The sequence below is a fragment of the Scleropages formosus genome, chromosome 7 (genome assembly GCF_900964775.1).
Source record: "Scleropages formosus chromosome 7, fSclFor1.1, whole genome shotgun sequence".
Classification (NCBI taxonomy): domain Eukaryota; kingdom Metazoa; phylum Chordata; class Actinopteri; order Osteoglossiformes; family Osteoglossidae; genus Scleropages; species Scleropages formosus.
The window spans coordinates 10,290,600-10,317,942 of NC_041812.1; the positions used below are offsets into that span (position 1 = coordinate 10,290,600).

The window sequence follows — 27,343 nt, forward strand, 5'->3', positions numbered from 1 at the left end:
AACCCTCTTTCCATCATCATACCAAAATACCGGCTACTTACATACACATACATAAGTATTATACGTGAATAAATGAGCATTGATGTTCCTCTTTTGTATTTCTACATGAAGCTGATTTAATGGAATTAGTATTAGGCAGTGACCATGGCATTAGTATATTAATGAAAGTGACCGGTGATTAGCATATTCATAGAGAGTCACAAGTGCATTTTAATGTATTTGTAGCCAGTCACCACTTCATTAACATATTTGTAGGCCGTTACCAGTGCATTAGTACTGCATTTGCAGGTTGTGGCCAGTGACTTAGCGTGTTCATTTTGTATTGGTCCATCACCATGACCGTTTACATGTCGCTTCAGAGCTCAGTAAATGCCTACAAAGTTGTGTCCTACAGGAAGTATTACATTATATTACATTATTACATTACATGTGCGTTATGAAATAAATAGAGGAGGGTAGGTCATGTTGGCCCTGAAGATCCATTTGAGCAGCATCTCATTTCCTCTGTGCACCACTCTAGGGGCTGGTGGCACCGTGTTTACAGTGATTGGTTCACGATGACTCAAGGGCAGCAGATGACACTTAGGATGACTGGCATTTTCATCAGTTCAGTGACTCGAGCTCTGTTATGACTGTATTATTACACGGCAAAGGATCGTACAGGAAGCAACTTGGACTTTTTTCTTTTGCTTGAGGTTCAACGTCCTGGTCACTGGTCTTGAAACTCAGTTCAGAGATTGATGGTACAATATAGTTTCAAGTTTTAGTATCATGAGCTGTGACATTTTCTCCAAGGTGAATGACAATGAGAGGTTTGCACAATAAGCTACTTCTAATGACTGACCCATTTATACAGCAGGGTAATTTTTACAGTATCAATCTAGAGTAAGTACCTTGACCAGCAAGGGTACTACAGCCAGAGGTGGGGATCAAACCTTTGGCAAAGGCAGTAGCTCTACCACCATGCAACCAGCTGCCCCGTAATAATAATAATAATAATAATAATAATAATCATCATCATCGTCGTCGTTAAGCAGTATAATAGGTAGGTTGCGTGTTCCCCAAGCGCTTGAGCCCCCAACTCAATTCGTTCAGGCGCGTACAACACTGACGATGAACTTTCTCAGTGGAGTGACGTCATCAGCCCCGATGCGCCCCGATTGGTTCCGATGTGCCCCGATTAGCCCCGATCCGCCCCGATGTGCCCCTCCACAGGTGATTGGTGGCCTCGGCCGTCCAATGGCGCAGAGACTCCCTTTCATCCTCAAACTTGTTCCCCGTCGGCCGAGGGTCCCTGTGTCTCCGACTGCTTCTCCGTCTTCTCGGACCCGGGGCCGCCGGCTGGGACCCCTCCTCCCTCCCTCCCTCCCGCCAGGCAGAGCCGCCGCTCGCCGCGCCGGACGCTGGCGGAGCCCGATCTGTGAGTGTGACACGTTGCCGAGGAAGGGCGCGACAACGTTGAGGCAACATTGTATCAACATCCGCACAACGTTGTTATCATGTATCCGCGCGGCGTCCGCCGGTCGCGCGCTGCGAGCCGCATCGCTCGAGACTCCGCGCTGCGTGCGGTGGATCATGGGCGCAGTCCAGCGTGGCGGAGCCATGGGGTGAGTCGGTGTGTGTGTGTGTGTGTGTGTGTGTGTGTGTGTGGCGTGTTGTGTGACGGTCATGGTTCGGAGGAGGAGGACGCGCGGGTGTGTGTCCACGCGCCGGGGGGAGGGAGTCGTATCGACGATGCGATGGAGAACAGCTCCCGCCTGCGATGAGAGGACACGGTTAGCACACGGCTAATGCTGCCCGTGGATTCGTCACTCGTATCTCGTCAAAGTGCTAAAGCGCGGACACACACACAGCGCGCAGTCGCGGGCTCGCGCGCATCACACACCCGTCACGCGCGCCGCCTTTTGTCTGTCCGAACGGTTCGCTGGCGCTGATGATGGTGGGAAAAGGAAAAGTTGTGTCCGTCCAGCTGCACTTCTTTTCAGGTGAAAACACGCAGCCGCACGCATCACGCACACATCTCGCGCATAGAGTGCTCGCGGCATGGTGGTGTGCCCATGATCGTGCTTCACACACACACGTAGCACACGTGTAACAAACCACGCGAGTCACATCTGTGTGTGCATCGTCCTGTTTTCTCTGACTCGTGTCGTTGTGTGTGTGTGTGTGTGTGTGTGTGTGTGTGTGTGGAATCCAACAAGTCCACGCGACATCCCTTCCTTGGACACCACTCCTGCATTCACGTCTCGCACCGTGGACCGTGGATTGATGACCGTTTATTGCGGACAGTCTCTCGATTGATGACTGCGTGGACTTTGTCCCTGCCGGGTGTCCAGTGTGGACTCTGTCTGCCATCTCCACCCATTTTCATAATGCAACAACTTCTAACTCCACATTGTCCTCTACTGTCTTCCTTCATCCCCCGCTGTCCCTCATCCGCTGTCCCTCATCCCCCCCCACCCCAACGCTCTTCAATCCACACTACCTACCTCAGGGTTCTCACACACCTGTTTCTTCCTGAGGTTTCCTGGGGGGGGCAACAGTTTATTCCCATCAGTCCCTCAAGGGGGTGCTCTGCGGCTCAACCCGGCTTTCGAACCCACAGCACTTCCTGCACCGTGGCCCTTCGGGAGCTCCACTCCAGCCCGGTCCCTTTCCTACATCCCATAATTTAACAACAATGGTAGCGAGCAGTGAGTCTTTGGCTGAACTGGGTCAGCAGGTGGCGTAGCAGTTATTCACCGCACAAAACAGCCCCTGTTCTATAAATTGATAAATCAGTGTATCTTAGTGCGCGAAACTAATACTGTAAGTGAGATTGGAGAAGTGTCGGATGAATAAAGTAAATGATGATGATGATGATGATGATGATGATATTAATAACTATAGATGATGCAGTGCAGGCAGGACTGTCCTCCATCTGTCTCTGTGCGCTTGGTTTCTCTCTGAAAATCGAAGCTCAACTCTGCCGTGTACTTACTCGGGGTTCGAACACTTGCGTATTTATTATATTTTCAGGGTCCGTTAGCTTCACGGTGATGCGTGGCTCTAAGACGACTCGGTGAAAAACACCGCAGTGAGTTTTGTGCAGAGATGACTGGCGTCTTCTTTTATCATAAAAATATGTCCCTGTCAGTATAAATTCTGTCTGGTTCCTGCTTTTCCTGTCCCCCCCCCCTCCACCGCGCTGTCCCTGTCGCCCGTCGACTCTGCCGCCGTCCTTAAAACTGGCCTAATTTCATTTAGCGTAACGGAGATCGGTTATTATCCGCCGAGAGCCTTCTAGAAAAGGGGAAAATCTAGCCCCTCCCATTCTTTCAGATTAGTTAAAGTACACCGGGAGCGGAAGGTTGCCGTGGTGGAGCTGCAGGTAGCGCTGGTGCCTCCTAGTTCCTGGGTTGTGGGTTTGAATGCAGGTCGGTCTGTGTGGATTTTACGTGTTCTGTGTTCATGTGAGTTTCCTCCATGTACTCTGGTTTCCTCCCACACTCAAAAGGCATGTTTCAGGTGAATTGATGACTCTCCGTTTCCCTTTGTGTGTGAGTGTAAGAGAGAGCTGGACTGCTGTCCATCCAGGGTGTACCCTGCCTCACACCCTATGTTTTTTGGGATTGACTCTGGACCACAGATGCCCTCCACTGGACAGCTGAGGTAATGAGGCAACGATCAATAACAAGCGGTTATTGATGATGGATGGAACTTGACCGCAGTTCTAAAGGGCTCCTGCAGGCATCCTTCTGGTTGTTGTTTAACTCCAAACTCAGAGCAGTCAGCCACCTGTGACCATAATGCCCATGTTGGTCTTTTTCTTAAACCTTTGCCATGTTGTATTAAACGACAAAAATAGGAAATGTCACATGATCCCATTTAAAAATGTTGCTGCCGTTGGACAGGTCTGGACCGCACGGCTGACGAGTCTCATCTGCGTGTTCCGTCCACTGGTTTGATGGAGTGTTTCGCGTGGCCCCGTCTGACCCTGCGTGACACGGCAGAGCGGCAACCCACTTCCGGTCCCTACCTGGGTGCTGTGGCTGTGGAGGGGTCGCCGAGGTCGAGGAAGCGGAGCAGGCGTGAACGCAACGACTCGGTGACCTGCTCGTGGGACGACTTGTCAGCAGGAAGGTGGACGTAACCAAACTCACCTGCTGGAGTGTACCCCCCCCACCTCAGCCTTGCGCCGGGTGGTTCTCGAATAGGCTCTGGACCCCCACGACCCTGACCAGAACTAGTGTTTAATGAAGATGGACGGATGGATGTGTTTTTTTTTTTTTTTTTTTTTTTTTTTTAAGTTTGCTGGATGGTGTATGATGATTTTCCCCACATGGTTTGTGGGGTGGATTGCATGGTGTTTTCCCCTGGTTTGCATTTATTCAGGGTGGTTTGCTAGGTGTTTTTCAGTTTTTTTTTTTTCTTCTCTCTCCTGCCAGATGGTTTAGTTAGTTAGTTAGTTTGGGAAAGTAGGTGCTTTGTATGGGGGTGTTCCACAGTATTTAGCTGGGTAGTTTGCTGGGTGGGTTACTTGGTTTGCGAAGTGTTTCTACTGAGTTATTTGCCAAGTCCCCCCGTCCCCCCCCCAGTTGATTTGTGATTGGTTTACTGGGTGTTTTTGAAATGTGTGTGTTGAGCTGTGCGTAGAGCTCAGCATTACGGGACAGGAAGCCCACGGGCAGGCGGCAGCAGGCCAGTTGTGCTCTTCGCTGCCCCATAATGCCAAGCTCTACGCACAGCTCAACGCACGCGTTTCAGGACCGAGATCCAAGACTAGGACCATCCGCCGTACTTTGAAAATGAAACATCCAAGAACACGACATGAGTGGGTGTCCAGCTCATCGCCCGGCTCCAGCCGGTGTGTTTCGGTGCCTTTCCCTTCCCCCCCCCCCCCTTGTGGCGGAGGAGTTTCTCTGAAAGAAAAACCAGAAGGTGCGGTGGTTCGAGCTCAGCCTCTGATCCTAAGGCTGCAGGTTTTAATCCCAGGAGGGGCTTCCGTAACCGGCGACGCTGAGCTTGTTGCAGCGGCGGCCCCTCGAACATCACACATCAAACACGAGGCAAAGAGCCAAGTCGAAACGCATTTGTGACGGTTGACGCCACGCGGCCACCTGTTGGAGACGTTGGCTTCCGGCCGCTTTGCATGAGCGCGGCGCGCAGCCGTTTCAGGTGCCACTGCGGTGGGGTCGCGCTGCCTGGGTGAGTGGAACTGACTCCTGTCGACACCGGACTACCTGTTCGTATGTGTACTTTTTTTACCGGTATTCCCTCTGCTTTATACCACGTTTACTGGTTTTGATCGTCGGCAGCAGTACTAAGGCGCCACGATGAATAAGGATGTTCAGGAGTTACTCAATGTTTCTGAAACTTTCTCCTGTACAGGTGCTGATGAGGACCTTTGCTATGGGGGACATGGATGCGGTTCCGGAACGTTCCTCCACGCTGGCGTTTGGATCGCAGTCGGACCCTTTTTGTCCGATTGACAGAGGTAAGGTATTCCTGTGCTTTCTGAGCTGCTCACCGGGCCGTTTTGCCAAGTCCCATCGCTAAATTGTGCAACTGAGAAAAAGGACACCTTGGTTGCTCCCATTATAAGGAGCAGAAATCTGCCAAAATTTTCAACCAGTTCAGCACCAGGGAAGATTTTGCTTCCCTGGTGCTGAACTGGTTGAAAATTTTGGCAGATTTCTGCTCTTTATAACAGGCTTATATGAAGGTTGTTTGTTTAGCGAGTTGTTGCAGAAGAATGTGAAATAGCCACAGTGCGCACACAGTTTAAAAGGCGTTCGAGCTGCTTTATTTACATTTACAAATGTGTTTGCAGGGAATATGTGAGAAATGGCCTCATTTCTGCAGTTACGGTACTGGTGTGAAAGGTAATAGATTCCGTGGATTGAAAAAAGACGGTATTTGTTGTTTTAAGCTTTGCTGAGTTCTAACTGAGCATAAACACTTTAGGCAAAGTTCAGTTTCCTCCAAAGTGTCACTTTGCCAGTTTAGTTAGTTGGTCGTCGTCATGTAAACTGCTGTGGCGAATCGAGTGCCTTCACATCTTTGCTGCTCTTGGTGAAAATCTACAGGATTCATTTCACTGTCAGTAGGGGGCGTAGTGGTGAGAGCTCTCACCTTGTATTCAAGACCTGGGTTTGAATCCCCACCCCTGCCGCGTTATCCTTGAGCACCACCACTGCGTTACATGCGTACCAACTCGAACCTGACCCATAGCGATTACTCAAGCGAGGAACGTAGGTGGGTTGCCAGGTCCTTCCTCTGCATGTTGGGGGAGGCAAACGCAGGGAGAAACGCGGAGTCGCCACACATCCCAAGCAGGACTCGAACCCCAGACCCGCCACACAGGGAGGCACCGGTCAAGCCCACCACCCGGTACCTACTCTGAATTCATGCAGTAAAAATTACCCAGCTGTTGAAACGGGGGAATTGCTGTAAGTATCTTAGTATACAAACTTCACTCTGTAAGTCACTTTGTTAGATGAGTCTATATACTTGTACAGCAGAATGTGTGTGGAAATGCTGCGTGTCGTTTTAAATCCCACCTGCAGAGGGAGACATTTCCCATCTGTGGGGCATCATCGGAACAAGCGCAGCCTCACAGCGAGTGTGGAAACGCAGTAATGATATTTTTTTTCCTGTGACATTGGGGAAAAAAATGCATCCGAATTAATTTGTGCATTCAGAGGACGCTAACTCTTGTTATATTTCCTTTCCTTTAAAAGATGTGCCTTTTTTTTTTAATCACGACACCTACGTGGTGAAGTTTAATCATGCAGCAATACGAACACCAACTTCTTTCGCGTGTAGAAATCCGGTTTTGGAAAAGGGCTTTTCTTTCGTCGTTTTGCGCAGCACGTCCAATCGGGATGTTTATAACTAGGAATGCGGGCACGAGCGGCGCGCACCTTTTCCCCCCGGCATTCGAACTGAGGGGTGTGTCCGGCTGGGCGGGTCATGGGCGGGGCTTCCATCGCTGCTCGTGTGAAAGTGTGTGAAACGGGCCCCGCCTCTGTCGGCGCGTCTGCGACCGCGCATGCGTGCGAAGCCGCGTGGGAATGGCTGTCGGCGGCTCAGGCAGGGGGGGTTGGGCCGCTTGTAGCGAACCGAGAGCTGAAGAGTTTTTAATGTCCGCCATGTTGGCCATGGCGTATTGAGCCAGGGAGAGAGAGCGGAGCGACTGTGGAAAGAGACCGAAAGAGAGCGACCAAGATCCGGGCCTTTTCGGGCTCCGCTCGCGTCGCCATTTGTGTACATGCATTTCTACCAATCGAACAATTGACTATCGGAGAACGCCACAGACCCATCAATGAGAACTCTAACCGGGACAGTTTTGAATTCTAGGGGATCGGATAGATTTATTCTGCATCTCGAATTATAAAAAAATGAGTAAATTGTCTTTTCGGGCGCGGGCGCTGGACGCTTCCAAGCCACTACCCGTCTTCCGCTGCGAGGACTTGCCCGACCTGAACGAATATGCGTCCATTAACCGGGCAGTACCGCAGATGCCGACTGGGATGGAGAAAGAGGAGGAATCGGTACGTTACCTCGTCAAAAAGTCTACATTTTGCTATAATCCCGGTTTTCGCATTATTAGGGGCGCCCCTCTCGTCTGCGCAGGTTTGCACAAAATGGCCGCCATTTCTCCTCCTCGCAGAAAGACGGTCATTTTGCCGCAAAGACACCGAGCTAAGTGAGTCTGGACGTCGGGGTCCGACCCATGGCCGTGTGCTGGTTCTGAAACGTGTACCAGGTTCTGGTTGTAGCGGTTTGTTTTGCCTGGAAATGGTTTGGAGAACACAAAGGGGTCACGTGACCGCGCCCCAGTCCGCCATTTTGTCGCCTTTCTCCTGCCTCGGGTGGGCCTCGGCGTGGCGCGCGGCGGGCGGGGCGGGACGGAAGGCCGCGCGGTGGCGCTCGCGAGCCACAGCGGCGGCATACCGACGAGGGAGGCGCGCGCGCACGCCGGCCCCCACGTGCTTGTCAGTCGCCTCCGTCCGAGAAAGTGCGGGATTTTTAACGTCTGTTAAGTTAATGTTATTAAAAACTAAACGGTAACGTAATGAAACAGTTTGTTTTGATTTATTTCTGTCGGTGTTTCTCTATGGTTCGAGTTCGGGAGCCAATGTGTGTATTAATTATGAAAACATCGATCGATAACATCACGTAGCGACGCAGCATCCATCCATTGATTGACGTGCTTTTGCCTGGTTTCCTCAGGTGCCCATGTTTTTATACTATGTACGTGACATTACTGTTGTTTTTGGCTGCTGATAATGTCCTGCTGTGTGAATGCGTAAACACAGAGTAATTGAGTAGCTTCAGACTCTCTGGTGCTTTGGGGAAAAAAGTGTCATACATGATGTCAACGTAATACATCTGGTGTGTGTGTGTGTGTGTGTGTGTGTGTGTGTGTGTGTGTGTATATATATATATATATATATATCAGGTAGGTACTTTGTGGCACGTGGCTGTGTTTTGATGTGCCGGCGGGGAGGGCTGATGCTCAACCAGACCAGTTTTCTTGTGACTCAGATCGAGCTCAGTCGTTTCTCACTCCTGCTTTTGGCTTGTCGCTTGATCGATGTAAATTTCCCTCGCACGGGACTCAGCCGTGTGAACCTTGCTGCTGATTTTGGACCATTTGCTGTGTCCGCTCGCAGCCTGGGACAGCGTTGCCAGCCGAAGGACCGGGTCCTGACTTCTTGTGTACAGGACACGTGTGAAAAGACCACATTAACCAGTGCAGCACAGTTTGCAGTGGAACGTGATCTGCATTTAAATTTAAAGTACTGTCAGGATTGTCGCTCTGTTTCATTGTTGAGTTCGAGGTCCCAGTGTCGACAGCGACTGCAAGCTGTCAAGAAGGTGTCTGGAATTCCTCTCCAGCCTTCTCTGTTTTTGTGTTTTGTTGAATGAATGATGAAGCACGTTGGCTTTGTCCCTGTTTTTATTTAAAATCTCATAGTAGCTGGCTGAGGGCAGTCTGTTACAAGGATTGCGGCGTACCAATGAAGACTGTTAGTCCCCCTCTTCCGCAAAGTCAGTCACTTGGTCCATATTGTACGTCTCCTGACAAGTGCAAAGGTGCTGCATGCCTGGAATCTGTTGTCACCTGAGTGAGAGGATTATGGGTGTGTTGATGTAAACAAGTTGTTGGCAGAGCTCACTGAGACCACCTGCCTCTTGTGTGTTGACAGACCCTTCAGGGTAAAGCCTCCAGTACCTTGATCTGTACCCGAACGGTTGGGCTGCAGTCTTGGCTACTTTGCTGGGATGCTGGATGCAAAGAGCTGGGTGCAAACGGGGGTTTGGTTCTGGTTCTGAAAGTAAAGATTGATTGCGATGTGAAATTATACGTATATGCTGGCTGCTCAAAACAGCTTGTACTTTACATTTTTATTTCATTGAACATGTGAATGATTTGTGTGTGTGTGTGAGAGAGAGAGAGAGGGAGAGAATTGCCCTGTGATGCACTGGTGTTCTGTCCAGGCTGTACCCTGCTTCACATTTCCTGAATGTGTTTCAGGCCCTTATGACCCTGCACTGTACAAGTGGGTATTGAAGATGGGGGGGGGGGGGGGGGGGGGGGGGGTGCGCAGCTGAAGTTCTTGATTCTGTGTTAAGACTGCAAAGCTTTCAGTGGATGAACTTGCTGGGACGTGTACCAGGTTAGGGTTCTTTAACTACTGCTTTAGCTGGTGGCTGTAATGGTGCATCTCAGGAATATCTGCAACGCTGTGCCTCTTTCTCATGGCTTTCTCCCATGCAGCTCAGGCTGTGTTACAAAGAAGTTGTCTTAGTGCAGTTAAATTGGGTAGCTGGTAGTGTAGTGGTAAAAGCTGCTGCTTTTGGGGCCCTAAGGTTTGAATCCCATCTTGAGCTGTTGTACACGTGAACAAAGTACTTATCCTGAAATTGCTCCGGTAAAAGTTAGATAGTTGTATAAATGGGTAAACAGTTGCAAGTAACATGATATTGTAAGTGCCTTTGGAGGAAAGCATCCGCTAAATGAATAAATGTAAATTAACCTTACTGCGTGTGTTTGTAGGGTGGTCATAAGTAAAATACAATATTGTTTGCAGTTTCCTTCAGTTTCCCTCACAGTTGAGGAATGTTTTGTGGTCATGTCAGGTGCTCCCCAGTGGCACTGTCCATTTGCCATGCTGTGGTCCCTACAGGCGAGATTGATGTTGTGGCGGGGGTGGAGTGTCTGGTTCGAAGGGGGCAGGCCAATTGTCAGCAAGTCCTGCTCATTGCATAATTCTAGGTTGTGACAGCTGGGAGGTGGTGCTGAACTTGATTCTGTGGCAAGAGCTACTCGCCAGCCTGACCGTGTGACCGACTGCCCTTTGCCTGCGGGTTCATGGGTGACTGTAACAGTCCAAGCGCTGTTGGACAGAATGGGCTTTAATTGTGCCAAGCTGGATTGCAGTGAGTGAACACTTGGTCAGTGTACACCGTTTGTTACCCGCAGAATATGAAGGTAAACTTATCTTCTTGCAGATTTTCAGTGGGATATTTTGAATGTTGATGTTTCAAATGGTCAGATTGCTGGAATTACTCTTACTATAATGAGTGTCAGACACTTTGCTTTAAAACAAATTTTTAAGCTCCACAGTGATTTACCCATTTGTGCAGCAGGGTAATGGTTACATTGATTGCATGAATTCAGAGGAAGTGCCTAGATGAATGGGACTTCAGCAGTATTGTTGATTTGAACCTAGGTTTTTGAATGCTCTAACCATTACACCCCCTGCTGTTTGCTCTAAAGACATACGGTGCCAAAAGTGGGTGGTGGTTGACCTCCTTGTGGTATACCACCTTAAATCAGATTTGGGCCTCCAGTGGGAATGTTTTACAGTCGTGTTTGTAGTTGGACCTTTTGTGAATGTTGGTTATTCTTGATCTGGACTGTGATCAGCTGTCTTTATGGGTATTATAAAAGTGTATGAAAAGGTTTAAGCATTTGCATTGTCAATTGCTTTGTAAGTAAGGAGGATGTGAGATGCTGAATATGGTAATTCTCTGTGGGATTAGATAAGCAGCAGACTTGTGGGAATGTTGATCAGAACCACAGTTTAGTGTTTTAGTAATGATGATTTTAACCTTTGTTTTGTTTTATGGCTCCCTTGGAGCTTGAGTGCATAATTTTGCCTTAAAGCAGTGAAGACCAGTTGATTTTGTTGTTTGCGTAGTTATCCTCATTTCATCATTTGTTATAAAGTTATCTGGAGCTCTTTTAATGCTAATGTATGCTTTACCCTGGTCTTCTGCTCAGGGCACTCGTGGTTGAGAAACATTGGTTCTCTGTGTGTGTGTGTGAGAGAGAGTTATTCAGAGCTGCCAGGATAAAGCTGCAGATGTTCATTAAGAGCTGATGAGATGAGTTACCTTTGGGGGGAGGCGGGTCTGTCTTAATGCAGGCTTCTCTTTGCAAATGTATTGTAAATATTTTTTGGCTTATCTGACTCATTCCTCTGGTGAGGTTGTACATTAAGCCATTTGCAGATGCTTATCAATTTAAGTAGCTGAATTTACTGCGTAGGGAGTAAGTACAGTAGGTGGGATTTGAACAGGGCATTTCTGCATTATAAGGTGATGGCTCTAACCACTGTGCCACCTGCTCCTTTAAGATCTGATTGTCAGTGGGGTGATGAGGGTGTGTTTCTGTTGAACTCTGGTGTTGAATGGTTGATGGGCCTGTTTACAGATGAATATGGCTGCTTTCTCTCTTGGTTGTAAGACAGCAGATTGTAGACCTAAAGCAGGAAAATCAGGAAGGTGTGTGTGAGTGAGAGAGACATTGCTCTTGTGTAGAGTGTGTGAGTGACTAGGGAGTTTAATACACTGATCTAACACTGCAAGCCACTTTGCTGAAAAGTGTCAGAGTGCTAGTTGTTAATACTATTATGAGACTGAAACACAGCTACTTGTAGCAGAGTGCCTCCTTTGGGTTGTCCAGGTATTTCAGATAGATCGCTTCCTTTTTGTGAGAAAAGCTGTACATCTGCATGCTGGGATTTGTACTGGGAAATAACTCATCAGTGTAAAAACTACTTTATGTACCTTGTGTTCAAATTTTGGTTTGGTTTCTACACTGTAATAATAAGCCTTTCAAATGTGTGTGCAGACATTATGATGTTTCTGAAATCGTTTTATAGTTTGTCATATCACCATGTTGCTGGTTCACGTCTTTCAAGTAGCTGCCTACAGAAGTGATATTGAAAGAGCAAATTCATAGATAATCGTAGCAGATGGTGTTGGGCTCATTTATGTAGGTCTATGGATCAGGAAACGCCTGATTAGATGTTTCGGACCCTTCTTGAGTACCGGGAGGGATTCAGCAGTTCTGAAGGATGGGGGGGTTCATTACACCATGTTCCACTAAACTCAAGAGATGTTAAATGAAAAAACTAACAGGATGTTCTTTCCTCAAGCATTGGAAATGTGCTGCGTTGGCTTTAGTCTGTTTTTGAACAGACTTGAGTTGTTCGTGAAGTTCAGTGGATTTCCCAGTTTTCCTCACACCCTCAAGAGTTTAGTGAGGACTGGGGGTGGGGTGTCAAGTCACAGTAGTCTGTCCCATTTCCATGTAAAAAATGAGCCCGCATTCAGGAGGGTCCTGCAGCAGGAAAGATGAGGAGCAGCCTAGTGTGTGTAAGGATTGTGTCTGGGTAGGCCACTGTTTTGCTTGTGGCTTTCATACACATGCTGTAAACATGGTAAATCAAAGTGTCTGACCCAGTCCATCAATCAGTATAGTCTTGGTCACAGTCTCAGGGTCCTTTTTAGTTAGTCCATGAGAGGTGCTCACAGCCACCCTGTGCTGCTTTTGGAAGGTAGCTGATAGTGTTTACATTTATTTATTAATTTAGCTGATTTTTTTTCCCCCAAAAAAATGTAAATGTTTGTATTCCAAAGCAACTTAGTGTCAAGTAACTTCTTTACCCATTTATACAGCTGGGTAATTTTTACTGGCGCAATTTAGGGTAAGTACTTTGCGCAAGGTACTACTGCCAGAGGTGGAAGTTGAACTTGCAACCTTTGGGTTGAAAGGTACTAGTTCTAACCACTACACAACTGGCTGCCCCAGGTTTGAAGTAAGGCTCTCCTTTGTGCACTGCCATCGTGGAGGCGGAGGGGTGTCTGTCATTGCCTGGTGCTTTTGCTTGTGAAAGGTATCATCTATACATGCTGGGTAGAACACTAGTCCATGACAGGGTAGCTACATGCACAAATTGCACTTTATAAACCAGTTGATTTAATTGATTGTTCTATGGAATCAGTGTGCTGAAGTTACACACAGGACAGCTGCTGGAGTCACTTGGTTAGGATGGACAGTGCAACAGTCTTTCACCTTTCCATCTCTGCTCTGCGTGTACTTCCTCGTCCCTCAGAGCAGAGAGTGCTATTCCCTGGGAACCTTCACTTCTGGCTTTCCTCGCCTCCCTGTACCCTGTGCTGTGCTCTCTCCTCCTTGCATGTGCTGGGATCTCCCCTGTTCCCTCAGTGCGCTGGAGCTCTGCCAGGTGTCTGGCACGCAAGACAACCCGTGGGCTCTGATAGCAGAGGGGTCACCGTCGCTGCAGGCTGCTGGGTGTTTCCGCTAGTATTGGGTCATGCTGCTGTATCTCATTTTCAAGTAGCTCCGGGGGCACCTGGGTTTCTTTAAATCTTTAATGTTTTATAAAGAATGCTGATAAAGGGCTGGAGACTGAAGTGGGTCATTGAGCATGGGTTTTTCTTTCCCTCCACTTTTTCTTTCCTCATTTCATTTTATATGGCTATTTTATATTTAATGCCGCAGTTCAGATTTAAGAATATGTGTTAGCAGCCATGTGAGGAACTTGTCAGTGGAGTTCATGTTAAAGATGTCTCTTGACACCGCTAACTGTTTTTCTTACTGTACAAGTGGTGCTTCTAAATAAACTTGGCTAAAAGCAGGGGGAGAAAAAACAAGTTTTGATTTGTCTCTAGGATTTCAGTTCAGACGTGCATTTCTTAGCATATGAAGCCATTGCGAGTGTACAGCTGGACAGATCTGAAGCATTCTGAAGAATTTTATAAATACAATTTTTGGTCCATCAGGCTGTCACCTGACTGTAGTGTCTAAAAGGTGGTTGGTGTGGGGTACCATGACAGTTGTATATCTGCAGGGTTATTGTGTGACACTGTCTGCATTGATTGGAAAGACAGTCTTGTTTTTACGTAACTTATATGTTCACATACGAAAACAGTTTTTGAACTCTTTAGATGTACTTTCTAGGAGCCCTAATAATCCTTGTTTCCTGCCTGCCTTCAGTGCAGTCTGGTACTCTCACCAGAGCAGACTGTGATTCATCTTGGTGTTACCTGTTCACAACAGTGGGAACTTCGTTGTGCTATTTTTATTTGCCATATTTACATTTATTCACTTAGCAGATGCTTTTTGTCCAAAGCAACTTACAGTGGATACTATGTAGTGTTACTAGCCCACACACCTTATTCACCAAGGTGGCTACATTGCTACATACACTACTTACAAGGGGTTACTTATCCGTGCATCAGTGAAACACACTCATTCACACTATAGGGGAACCTGAACAGCATGCCTTTGGACTGTGGAAGGAAACCGGAGCACCCAGAGGAAGCCTGCGCAAACACAGGGAGAACATGCAAAATCCACACAGACTGAGCGGGGATCGAACCCACGTTCTCGCACTACCCAGGCGCTGTGAGACAGCAGCGCTACTTGCTGTGCCACCACGCTGCCCCATATCTTGAGATGAAGCTGCTCTTTGTCCATTAACAGTAGAAGCCCTTGATGTACAGACTGGTCGGTGATAGAGAAGTGTGGCTGTGAGGTAATAAGGAATTTAGAACCCTCTCCCATCACTCTTCCTCTAGCCTGTAACGTCAAAGTGATTGTATTGTATTACAGTATTCTTTAAATGTAGTTTTCCTCCTGAACACATTGGAGCTCTCCAGAAAACAATGCCTCTACCTCATGTCTTGAGTTCAGCTTTTTTCTTTACATCCATTTCCTTGGATGGTTGGTTGCACTCAATCTGTGTGTCTTGTTTGGCCCAGTTTGATACACTGGGCAACACTGATGTTACAATGCCACCTGCTTATTGCCAGGATCTGTACTGTAAATACATGAACCCAGTCCTTCCGTAAAAGCTTCTACGATTTGAGCTGAATGTTGGAGTAAATTTGGTTCACTGGCTCCTCAGCTTGCAAATGGGGCTGGAACTCTCTAACTCCAGTGACTTACTTCCTAAACTACTCTGTAAAAGCTCAGTGGAGATGTAATTCAAATTATTGGCCAGTTCTGTCAGAATCTTAAATATAGCTGAAATGATGGTTCTCATTTTATCAGTAACCAACAGTTGACACAAGATGGCTGTGGAGATGAGACGAATTAAGGCATTCCGACACTCCTGTTTCAGTGCGCTTTGCTGCACCTGTTTTTTAATTATAAGCTCAAATGTTTAAAATTCATTGCTTGGCTGTTAGTGATGTAAGGAGTTGGTGAGCTTTGTGTTGTAGTGCAGTTTTCCTGTTGGTTTGTAGAACTGCGATGTTGAGCCGTTTCAGCAGATGCTTTCGGTCACAGCCAGCAGAACTATGTTTAACACTGCTGTCCACTGAAGCAAGGCTTGGTGGTCAGAGTTCTTGGGGTTGATGATGACCTTGGCTCAGCACAGAGTGGATTTCTAGTCAACATTACCACTGAATTGGCATTAACATCAACTTTTTCAGTTGTGTGTTTCCTATCAATATAAAAAGCATAATTTTGTCCTCTTCAGGAAAAGCTCTGAGAGAGGGTCAACACTGTGGAGGAAGGTGCAGCTGCACATCAACTTTTGCGGTGCTGCTTGTGACCATGATATGCAGAAGATCGGCCAAGCTGTGGGTTTTGAGCGCCTCAGTTTGTTTTGGCAGCTTTGTCCACCCTCAGCAAGTCCTGTGTGTCGGGCCCTAACCCTCCCGCCTGCGTAGTCTGACAGCCTGAGTTCAGAAAGAAGCAAACGGCTTGGACCATGACTCGAGGCTACCGCGGTCACACAAGGGGGGGGAGCCAGGGGTCACAGTAAGCATGTGGTAGCTGGCAGCTGCCGCCCTGGATGCTGGGCACTGCTTCTCTTCAAACTCAGCATACACTTCAGTTATGTTGAGATGCAGTGGGAGTGAAGATCTCCCTAGTACCATGGTTTGGTTTTTTCCTACAGTACAGTCTCGGTTATCAGGCTTTGTGGTTTTCCAGCCACAGGATTTTTTTTATTTCGGTGGAGAAATGACATATACCTTGAAAAATGGCTTTGATTGTGGGGGGGGGGGGGAAGCTTCCAGTTTAGTATCAGGCTGTGTTCATCTCCCTCTGAATGAGTGTACAGGGAGACTCATGAGGGTTTTTTTTTTTTTAAACCATCTTGAGTGCTGAATTATCACCAAGTGGTGTCTTTCTGGGTACAGGGTTAGATCAGACTTCAAATCAGTACAGAGCTCTCATGTTGTGACCTAAGAGCTGTACTGTGTTTGTGTTCCTACCCAGTGTGAGCAAGGCTGGCTCACGGCATCTCTTTCCTCTGCTCTTGACAGGAGCACCACCTCCAGCGGGCAATTTCAGCACAGCAGGTCTACGGGGAGAAGCGAGACAACATGGTGATTCCGGTGCCAGAGGCAGAGAGCAACATCTCCTACTACGATTCCCTCTACCCTGGGGAATTCAGGATGCCAAAGCAGCTCATTCACATACAGCGTGAGTTGTCCCATGTGCCGGTCCTTGACCAAGGGTTGATTTAAACATTGTGGGGTCATGGTCTGTTATGAGCAGTCCAGGTCGCCTACTGATGCCCTCCATTCTGTGCTGGCACTAATCCTTTCTGAACTTCCATTTCAGTGAGTTCCTGTTCTCTGCTTTTTTTTTTTTCTTTTTTTTTCTTCTTTCTAAAGTGATGTGTGTTCAGAACAGGCTGCTTTGGTATAAATTTTTGCTTCTCCCTGCTTTGTTTAGGTTTTACGAATGCCAGATTTAATGTATTTGTTTAGAGGACATTAGATTTTTCTATATAATGGTGTTTGCTGATCCTTTATATTTGTTTGGATGCACCATCTGACCCTCTGCTGTTTTAAGGAGAGATTTGATACATCATATAAGACACCTTGTCATGCCATTTTGTAGTCTCATTGGTGCTGCTAAACATTTAAAACACCAGGGGGAGCTTCAGTTAACATCAGAGAGTGTGGATATTTAAAAGAGCAGAAATGTGCTAAAGGAATTTGTACTTAGACACAGAGACCCCCTTGCTGCATAATTCTCTTGAGAACCTGTAGAATGTGGTTTTGAGCATATTGCTCTGAAGTTGTCCAAGCACCACCTTCTAAAGCAGACAGGAATGAGTGGCTTGGTGTCAGGAAGATATGCAGTACCCCCAGTGACAGAATTTGCACTAGTACTGCCATGTGGCGAAAGAGATTTCTAAACACATTTGGCAGGATCAGTCAATGTTGCCTTCCTTCTGGCCCAACAGTGATGATATATGTTGGCTGCCAAGTTTACATACAGGAGCACAATATAGTTCCTCAGGAAAAATTGTTCATTTTCATCCTGTTTTCTGCTGGGTCACTTGAGAAAACTCCTCAGGAACCTCTTGAAGTCACCTATAATTGGTTAAGTTGAAACATACTAAATGTAAACAATCCATCTCATTTTTCACCTGGCTCCCTTTCTGTCAGACTCGTTGGCAGAGCTGATGGCTCTGACGCAGACCTGAGGTCGCATGCAGTTGCCTAAGCCAGTGTGGTTAAATCGGGATCAGGGTGCTGCATGGTCATATCACCTGCAGTGTGTAAAGAAAGCAAGTGACTTGCTAAGAGTACCATACATGCAGGAGCACTGAGTTTGAGAAAGTACTGATCTGATGAAGATGGCGGAATGTGTGGGGAAAGACGCTCACTGCTGCTTTTCTGCCCGGGTGCAGCTTTCAGTCTGGACACAGAGCAGCCAGACTATGACCTCGATTCAGATGATGAGGCGTTTGTGAATAAGCTGAGGAAGAAGATGGAGATTACTCCTCTACAGTTTGAGGAGATGATCGACCGTTTGGAGAAGGGCAGCGGACAGCAGGTAATAGCTGCTGATGCTGTGTGATTTGTTCCCTAAGGACAGTTGGGGTCACCCCTGCTCTCTTCTGTCGTGGTTCACCAATCTCATCCTGCCTTCATGCACCTTCTTTCAGCTGGTCACCTTGCAGGAAGCCAAGCTGCTTCTGAAGGAGGATGACGACCTTATCCGCGAGGTGTTTGACTACTGGACGCGCAAGCGAAAGGCCTGCAAGAGTGCCTCCCTCATTCCTGTCGTCAAGCAGGAGAAGCGAGATGGCTCCAGTACCAACGACCCCTATGTTGCCTTCCGGCGGAGAACTGAGAAGATGCAGACACGCAAGGTATGCCTGCTGGTTATAGTGCAGGACGGAACTAGGAGGGCATGAAGTCTTTCACAGTTTCGTTCTTGGGCTCTTTATCCATAATCTGTGTTTTACTGCTGGTATGGCACTTTAACGGGACTTGTTGGTCTCCAGAACCGCAAGAACGATGAAGCGTCATATGAGAAGATGTTGAAGCTACGGAGAGACCTGAGTCGTGCAGTTACCATCTTGGAGATGATCAAGCGACGTGAGAAGAGCAAGAGGGAGCTGCTGCACCTCACACTGGAGATTGTGGAAAAGAGGTAAGGACCTGCTTTGTGTGTTTGTGCACGGATGCACAAGAAACTTGAATGGAGCTGAAAAGAACCATGTGCTCCTCCTAGGTACAGCATGGCGGATTTCGGTGGGGAAGTGATGGCAGAGGTCTTGGCACAGCGGGCTCTTATCAAGCCAACGTACACCATGCCTCTAATACCCCTCTCCAGTAATCAGTTCCGGCACCAGGATCACCTGGAGCTCAAGGACTTTAAGCCCAAGGTTAGAGCCCCTTTTTGCTTGACTTTCTAACCCCTGTTAATTCTTTTAGGAGTTATTTGCGTTCAGGAATCTTTATTGTGACCAAAAGTACAGTCGCTCTTGGGCAAACGTTTGGGACTATTTGAGTATTTAAAAGAACACATTTGATTGCACAATCAGGCACAAGGTCCATAAATGTAACAACTTTCTGTTAATTTACAACACCGACCAGGAAAAGTCATATTTCATCAAGCTCAAATGTACTTTAATGACCTCCTTTGCAGCCCGAGAAGACGGAAGTGGTCAGGACGAAAAGGAAGTACGAGAAGAAGCCCAAAGTCTTACAGCCATCGTCCTCAGTGTCCCAGCAGTCAGGTCACTCCAGCCTACCAGCATTCAACGCCAAGGACCTGAACCAATACGACTTCCCCAGCTCAGACGAGGAGCCCTTCTCTCAGGTGCGTGTGGCTCTCTCCCTTGGCCCCCTGAGATTTTCTAGGCATTTAATTCATTTCTCTAGTCTGAGGGCAACTGGTAGCATAGTGGTAAGGTCTTCTGCCTTTGGAGCCAAAGGTTGCAGGTTCAATTCCTACCTCCAGCTCTAGTACTCCTGAGCAAGGTACTTACCCTAAGTTGCTCCAGTAAAATTATCCAGCTGCACAAATATGTAAATAGTAGTAAGTAACAATGCTGTAAAGTTGCTTTGGGGGGGGGAAGTGTCAACTAAATAAATGTAAATCTTTTTTCCTCAGAGGCAATCAGGACATGAACTGACCCCTCTCCCTTTTCATTTATTCCCAGATGCTTTCAGGCTCTTCGGAAGCTGAGGAGGACAGCGACCCAGATGGCCCCTTTGCTTTCCGCAGGAAGGCTGGCTGTCAGTACTATGCTGTAAGTATCCTGTGATGATGTGGGGGTTGTATGTTGATGGCAGCACCATATTGCTGACCCTTGACTTACTCTCCTGTTCGCTGTCAAGGCTCAGCCAGGCCAAGGCAGCAACTGGCCATGGTGCGACCCCGGTGACCCGCGGTACCGCTACAGCCTGACCACCCTGACAGTTCCCCACCGTTGTGTGGGGTTGGCACGGCGACGTGTGGGCCGAGGGGGCAGGTAAGTGTGGAGATGGCTCCTCCTAAAGGGGTAAATAAATAAATAAAAGGGAAGCAAGAATGGTCATGGTCGTCAGCTATGTTGTTCTGAGGGGGACACAGTTTACTGATTAAACTAGAACATGGTTGCACTGGAGCGATTGTGATTCGGCTTTTCAGAAGTGAGCAGTTTGAATGGAAAATCTGCTGAAACATTTGCTTTGCTTCTGGGGAGATATGCAATCATATAAATGCACCATATCGGGGAGCACGGAGTTGTTTCAGCTGTAGGGACTTCACTGCACTCGCCTGCAAAGTTTCTAGTCCTCAGTGCACTTTGACAGGAGAGCACCGGGTTAAGTCATTCCTGCAGAGGAGGACCGTGTGTGTGTGTGTGTGTGTGTGCGTGCGCTCTTACACATACTCCTTTCATTGTGACTCCTCAACCCCCAAAGGTTCCTGCTGGACAGAGCACACTCAGACCTGGACAACGTGTTTTATGGGCTGGATCCAGAAATGCACTCCCTGCCGGCGCAGTCTCCGAATGGCAAGCTTGCCAGTACCTCAGAATCAAATACCTCGGATCGACCGGCACCCCCTGACTTGGGCCACATCTTGTTGAACATTAAGTCTTGTCGGTGGAGACACTTCAGACCTCGGACACTACCACGAGACTCAGACTCATCAGGACTGTACAGGGGTTTGACCCGCGTGTCCATGGCAAATCCCAGGACACAGACGGGCGGATCGACCTCCCAGAGCAGGACTGGGCCTGGACCAGCGCCAGCTGCTGGTGAGTCAGCCTCTCGGTTACACTGTCACCATCCCCTACTGGCACCATATTTTGCCCTGAGCAAAAGATGAGTCTGTTGTACTTATTTAATTCTGCATCTCTAAGTTTTGTTGTTCTGCCAGAAGTTAATGCTCTAAAATGAGAAAAGAATTAGAATTGTAAAAGGGGTTTAAAAAGGTAATTTGAAAAATGTCTCCATGCATGAAATTCGAGACATTATTGTGTTACATTAATCTCAACCCCCACCTTGACTCCCTCTCTCTGATTTTTGCATGTTTGTCTTGACATCTGCAGAAATTTTTTTTGGAGGCATCTTGGGGTGTTTTTTCCCTCACCACCTCCTTAGTCAGCTTTCTTTATTCACTGGTGCGTGCATGCGCACTCGTGCAGAAGGTCTCAGCAGGGAGACATCAATGAGCTGGACTGTTATATTTATTCATTTATCAGATGCACTTATGCAAAACAGTGCATAACTTATAAACTAACGTATATCAGCAACACATGAAATTTAGATCCAGAATTGGGGCAGCCTGTCTGACATCACCATGCTGCTGGTTTGTATCCTTCAAGTAGCTGCCTAGAGAAGTGGCATTCACAAGCAAATACTTAGATAACCATGGCAGATGGACTCATTTATGTAGCTCTCAGGAGATAAATGGCTATGAGTCCCTTCTTGAATGCTAGGAGGATTCAGAGGGAGCTCATTCCACCACCTTGGATTCAAAGCTGAGAACCTGTGGGTTTTTGATTTTTAAACACTTTGTAGGTGGGACCATCAGTTGGTCAAAGGTGGAGGAGGATTTGTGCTCCTGCTGGGGTGTAGGGAGTGATCAGGTTAGGGTTCGGAAAGTCACTTAACTGCGCTTATGCTACATTTCCTCAAGGATTCAGGTCTTCCATACACGGCGATTTGTCAGATCCGTGAAGGAATATCAATGAAAATTTTTTTTTGTTGTTGTTGATTTAAATCCTTCCCTTCAGCTGGCCCTCCTCGCAGCCTGTGATGGGTTTCTTTGTCCGTGTACCTCCTTCTGAAACATTGCACCTTCTGATGGGTCTGGTCAGCACACAGTGACCAAGCAAACTGGAGGTCCCGTATCTTACATTACGCAGCATTCCTCAGGCGTTTGTACACGACTCCCCAGGTCTCTAAGTAAATCACCTTCATAATGAATTCCAGCAGACAGATTAGAAACAATTTCTGGTTACCTGTCTACAGAGCCACTTGCGGGTTCAAAAGAGCAGCCCAAGCTGGAGAGTTTACTGACATTGCTGGAAAGCAAATGTTCTTTAAAGTAACAGCCAGTAGGTAGCACGGCCATTAAGGACATGAAATTGTACTTTGAGAGTTGTTGGTTGAGGCCCCACTCTCTGTTTCTATACCATGAACTGTTCCAGTAGGAATACTGGCCAATGCATTATATTAATCTGTCTGTCACCTGCAAGAACCTGAGCAATTTTGGGTCAGGTTTGCATTTGTTTCAGCTGTGTGTGTGTCGCCTTTTTTTTTTTTTTTCTTCTTCTTCTTTTGGAGTTCATGAAGAAGACAAGCTTGTTTAGTACCAGCAATGACGGTAAGAGTGTTTAGTTGAGCCAGATGGTGTATCTTCATTCACTCTTCCAGGGCTGATGATTGGTATTATTCAGAAGGTACCATGATGTTCTATGGGTCTGTACCTTTTTGTGTAAATGTGAAGGGTGTGTCATACCCTTCATGCGAGGTTTGATTTTCCAGGTCTAAGTCATTCAGTGCAGTGGTGAACCTCTAACAGTTATATCGAACAGCTGCTCTTTTTCCAAAACGCATTTAGTACTGTTTCCGCAGTGTGTGTTCACGCTCATGGTTTATTAAACCAAAAATAGTTAGGTGGAGAAACATCAGACCACAGTAATTCCTGTTTCATACACCTGATTTTTGTAAATATAAATGTTTGAATACACAAAGTTTGTGAAAGAGGTCCTTCAAATTGAAATTACCAGTGTGGAGGCTGCTGGACTGCTTCCCCAGCAAACACAATACCCTGATAGCTCCTGGCTCTGTGTATGGACACAGTGTGAACCCCGTCTCCTTGTGCCCCAATAGCGCTCACGGCTGAGCAGTACCAGCAGCACCAGGAGCAGCTGGCTCTCATGCAGAAGCAGCAGTTGGAGCAGATCCAGCAGCAGCAGGCAGGCAATGCCCCGGCTGCCTTGACAACACAGGTTTGTCCGCTCCATCCCATCTTCTTCCTACACCCCTGCTATTTCCCAGCCCAACCTGTGCATATGCCTGAGGTTCCCAGGTTTGATGCTTTGGAGGAGCGCACTCTTTCTAAAGGCCAACTAGGATAAGCAGTGGGTGGAGTTTGGGCAGCTGGTACTGTAGTGGTAAGAGCTGCTGCCTTTGGACTTAAAGGTCCTAGGTTCAAATCTTACCTCTAGCTGCAGTACCCTTGAGCAAGGTACCTATCCTAAAAATTGCTCCAATAAAATTACCCAGCTGTGTTTACCCATTTATACAATATTAATCTACTTACAGTTAAGTTGCTCTGGAGAAAAGTGTCAGCTAAATTAATGATATAAATGTTTATTACATACTGAGTCATGAACTTCTTGCTCTATAGTACCTTGCTGGCATGTTGTTTTTCATTGTTTCCTTCCCTCTCCACTGTACGCTTTACAAGGCACCGTCTGTTTCTTCACTAGGGTTTAGTGTCAAAGACGCTGGATTCTGCAAGTGCCCAGTTCGCCGCCTCAGCCCTGGTGACCACAGAAGAGTTGCTGGCTATCAAGGCTAAGGAGGAGATTGTGCTGGGCATCGGTGTCAATGGAGTCTTGCCAGGCTCGGGTAAGTGGAGCCTCCATTTTGCAACAAATTGTCCTCTGCACAAGAAAGTCTCTGCATGTGGCATCTCACCACTCTTCTGGGGTTTTCCTCCAGGTGTCTACAAAGGCTTACACCTGGCGAGCGCCGCGCCTGCAGCCCTGGTTAACACGAGCCCGCCAGCAGCAGTGGCAGCCACGACGACAGCAAATACAGCAGCGCCCGCCTTCCACCAGCCCTCTGCTGCCAACAGCAGCGGCATGACTGCACAGACACCCAGCGGCCATGGCGCCGCTGCTCAGGTCCTGATGGGGAACAGCGTGCGCCTGGGCATGTCATCCGCAGGCGGCACCGTCAACTCAATCACCACTCTCAACGCACGGCACATACCCAGGACTCTAACCGCCGTTCCACCATCTGCCTTAAAGCTGGCTGCTGCCGCCACCGCAAACTGCCAGGTGCCTAAGGTCACTGCCGCGTCTTCCCTGGACATGGTGGTCAGGTGAGCTTGATCAGTGTAGTGTACCAGTGCAGAGCCCCTGTATTGCCTGGGCCATTCTTAGCAGAAAATCAAGTGGCAGTGTTCTGTTGGTGAAGAAAATGATACTCAACCATTTATTTTTTTTCTTCCTCTTTGCGTTTCCCCACAGGGAAAATCACGATCAAGAGACGACAGCGTTGAACAGTATAGCGGACAGTACAGTGGCCATGGAAGTAACGTAGTGTTTGGAAGGAAGGGCGTCGGCATGGAAACTCACCCGGGCGCTATGCATTGTAGCATAGTGGACACAGGGAATGGCGGAGTGCAGCGCGTCGTTTCCGTGGCAACTGTCGGGACTCGATTGCAATGCTCATCTCGTGCTTTTTTCATTTATTTGTTACTGTTAATAAGAAGCATCAACATCTGTAAATTATGAATATGGCAATTCTATGTACAGTACTCCGTATTTGTAATACACTTGTATATATGTTACTTGAATACAGAACTGTTCATTTGTGATGTTTTGCACTTGGGAAAAAAAGTAAAACAAAAAAAAAAAAAATTGCAACTGGTAAGTGAGGCGAGAGCGCCGTAGCGAAGACGGACGTCATCACATGTGCATGGTGCGGAACCTGCTGTTTTACCTATTTATTGTGCTGTGTTTACAGTTTCTTTGTACACTGTACCTTCATTGGTTCCTGTGCTGTAGTCAGTGTGTTAGGTAGCTATGGACTCCTCGGTATTTTCTATATTGTGAACATTACTGGGTTCCCAGGTTGGGTCCCGATTGTTCTGTGTATCATGTGGAAATAATGGTGACATACATACAGAAGTGTATGGGGGGGGGGGCAGGGATTCAAGGCTCGGGACGGTGGTGGGTCATCGCTTTTTGGGATCTTCCAGTTGTGGTCCCAAGACAAGTAACAAATCAGGAATGAAGTCTCTTTCCAGAAGCTTGTGCTGCTTCCAAATTCACTGAGCACTTTTTTTTTTTTTTTTTTTTTTTTTTTTTTTTAAATTATTGCTGCTTTTATATATATATATTTTTTTTTTGGACTTTCATTTAAGAAAAGGTTTTGTTTTGTTTAATCCTCTCCCCTTTTATAAAACATTTAGTTTTTGTATCTTACCGTAATTCTCTTGCATCAAAAGACTTCATTCTTTTTGTTACTTGTTCACAAAAGGATATAAGGGAGATGAACGCAGTAGTTGCTGTACGTGTATCATCATTCCAGTTTGAGATGAGAATTCTTCTTTTTAAATTTCTCCAGAAGGCTGAAAGGCCAGAACCACACGTATCGGGTGCCTTCCTTTGGAAACGTTTGAGCTCTCTTCTGTGAAGAGTTTGGTACCAGACGAGGTCGCTTGCCCTCGGTACCGCCATCTGAATGCCCGGTCCAATGGCATAACTTAATCCTTGAGGTTTTGTAGTCCCACCTGGAAGACGGAAAAATGACAGAACTCACAAAAAAAATAAACCCCAGGGCATTCTATGTTGACCAGCCTATGTGTCCTGTACTCTTTTGGGGGCCAGGGGGCTGCTGCAAAGGTTCAACAAGCAAAAATTCTTTTTCCCCTGAAATGCCACTTTCTCTGACTGTATTTGTGAACCGTTCAACTGTCAGTGACTTCAGTGGCATTTGAGTCACCTTATGCTGCTAGCGCAGGTCAGAGTATAGAACTTAGCATTTCTGGAGTGTCTTGCAGTGTTTAATATCTAGGGATTTTAATGTTGCACCAGTAGGTGGTGCAGTGACCACAGCAGCAGTGTCAATATCAGGTGAATTTCATCTCCAAAACAACTCTTTTCTAATCAATTTCTAATGTTTAATGAAATAGTCCTGCGGGGTTCTTTGTTCTCTTGAACCTCTCTTTCCCCTTGGGCCTGTGGTGTGTCAAACTCTGCATGAACAGAGAGGATGCTGGTCTTTGAAAAGCACAGTGAGCGTGATATAGAGAAATGTGCTTGTGCAGAATTATTGACACCCCAAATATATTGAGACTCCATGAACAGGGCAGGACTGAAGTGTATGAAGCAAGATGTGGAAAAACAGTAATTTATTGGCAAAAGGTAGGTATGTTTTAAAGTATCTGAAGTTGTAGCTCTTGTGTGAAAAGCAGTTGGAATATTTAACTGGTCTAAAAAGAATATAGAAATGACAGCATGGTGGAAGAGCAGGTAGTGCTGGTGCCCCACAGCACCTGGGCTTCTTGAATGTGGGTTCAAATGCAGCTCAGCCAGTGGACTTGGCGTCTTGTCCGAAAATATGAAGTATGTGCTCCTCAATGGTGGCTGTGTGTCCTGATACAGCCTAAAATTGAACCTTCCCTCCTGTTTCGATGACTACACACACAACCCAAGTCATTCTGCTGTCAACTCAAGAGGCCTTTCTAAGAATTCAGCTTTTCCTCACTCACTATTCATCTGTCCAAATACTTGTACGTAGTGAGTTTGGGGGTGCGGGGGGTCTTTGAAGCATCTGATGGGGACCCTGCTGCGTATACAAGACAACGCAGGAAAGCCCCTGCACTGATAGACTCTGATGGGTCTATGTTTACAGTGCTCAGTACCGGTGTAAATGTGGAGTCCACCTGGTGGAAACAAGGTTATGTTCACAGCGAGCATTTGGCGAACGCGTAATGAGGACATGAGACACCCTGTCTTCCAGCTCTTGTACATCTACAGGCCTTGCTAGGCTGCTGGGACGTGTCCAGATGTGTGAAAAGTGTGGCGGTACATATCTCCGCGTGATCCATCTCCAGCCGGCTGTGGGTGCAGAGCCGATCACCACGACGCCACGCGAACCACTCGCGTGTCTCTGTTATTTATGTATTTCGTACAAGTTGGACGCCTCCTCCTTTTAACCGTTTCTTGATGTAAATTGAACAAAATGATGTACTCTTGGGGTTTTGCCTGGTTTTCTACTTAATTTAATTGGGGGGAAAAAAATCCAATTCACTTGTTCTTAAATGCCAGGAATTCCAGTTTCCCGTATTTTTGTCACATTATTTCTGCACGTAGTAGGTTAATGCATTAAAATGTATCACGTTGCATTCACTGGGTTCCCATCCACACCATTTGTGTTTAATGTAGGCTCGTGTTAAAATACGGTATTTTCCATGAAACTATGGGTATGAAAGGCGAACGCTGAAGAAGCACAACAGGAGACTTTGGATACGTAGACCCCTTTGAACTGTGGAGCTGGAGAACTTTTAAGGATGCCATGGAAGGTAGACAAACAGATG

General features: G+C 47.2%; 1 protein-coding gene across 3 annotated transcripts; it reads left to right on the plus strand.

Annotated features, from left to right (window-relative positions):
- Positions 1-4,663: 4,663 nt before the first annotated feature.
- Positions 4,664-25,099, plus strand: LOC108937736 (enhancer of polycomb homolog 1-like). 3 transcript variants are annotated; one of them, XM_018757857.2, is made up of 15 exons: positions 4,664-5,187; positions 5,371-5,476; positions 16,585-16,744; positions 17,967-18,112; positions 18,225-18,431; positions 18,567-18,715; positions 18,797-18,950; positions 19,214-19,387; positions 19,731-19,820; positions 19,909-20,042; positions 20,476-20,813; positions 22,897-23,015; positions 23,499-23,640; positions 23,734-24,118; positions 24,267-25,099. In XM_018757857.2, exons 2-15 carry the CDS (start codon positions 5,405-5,407, stop codon positions 24,337-24,339), a joined length of 2,343 nt encoding a protein of 780 aa, XP_018613373.2. In that variant the 5' UTR covers positions 4,664-5,187; positions 5,371-5,404; the 3' UTR covers positions 24,340-25,099. The 3 variants fall into 3 exon arrangements, with proteins under 3 accessions (XP_018613373.2, XP_018613372.2, XP_018613370.2); XM_018757856.2 differs by having other exon boundaries at positions 4,664-5,476; XM_018757854.2 differs by lacking the exons at positions 4,664-5,187; positions 5,371-5,476 and adding an exon at positions 7,074-7,535.
- The last annotated feature ends 2,244 nt before the right edge of the window (positions 25,100-27,343 follow it).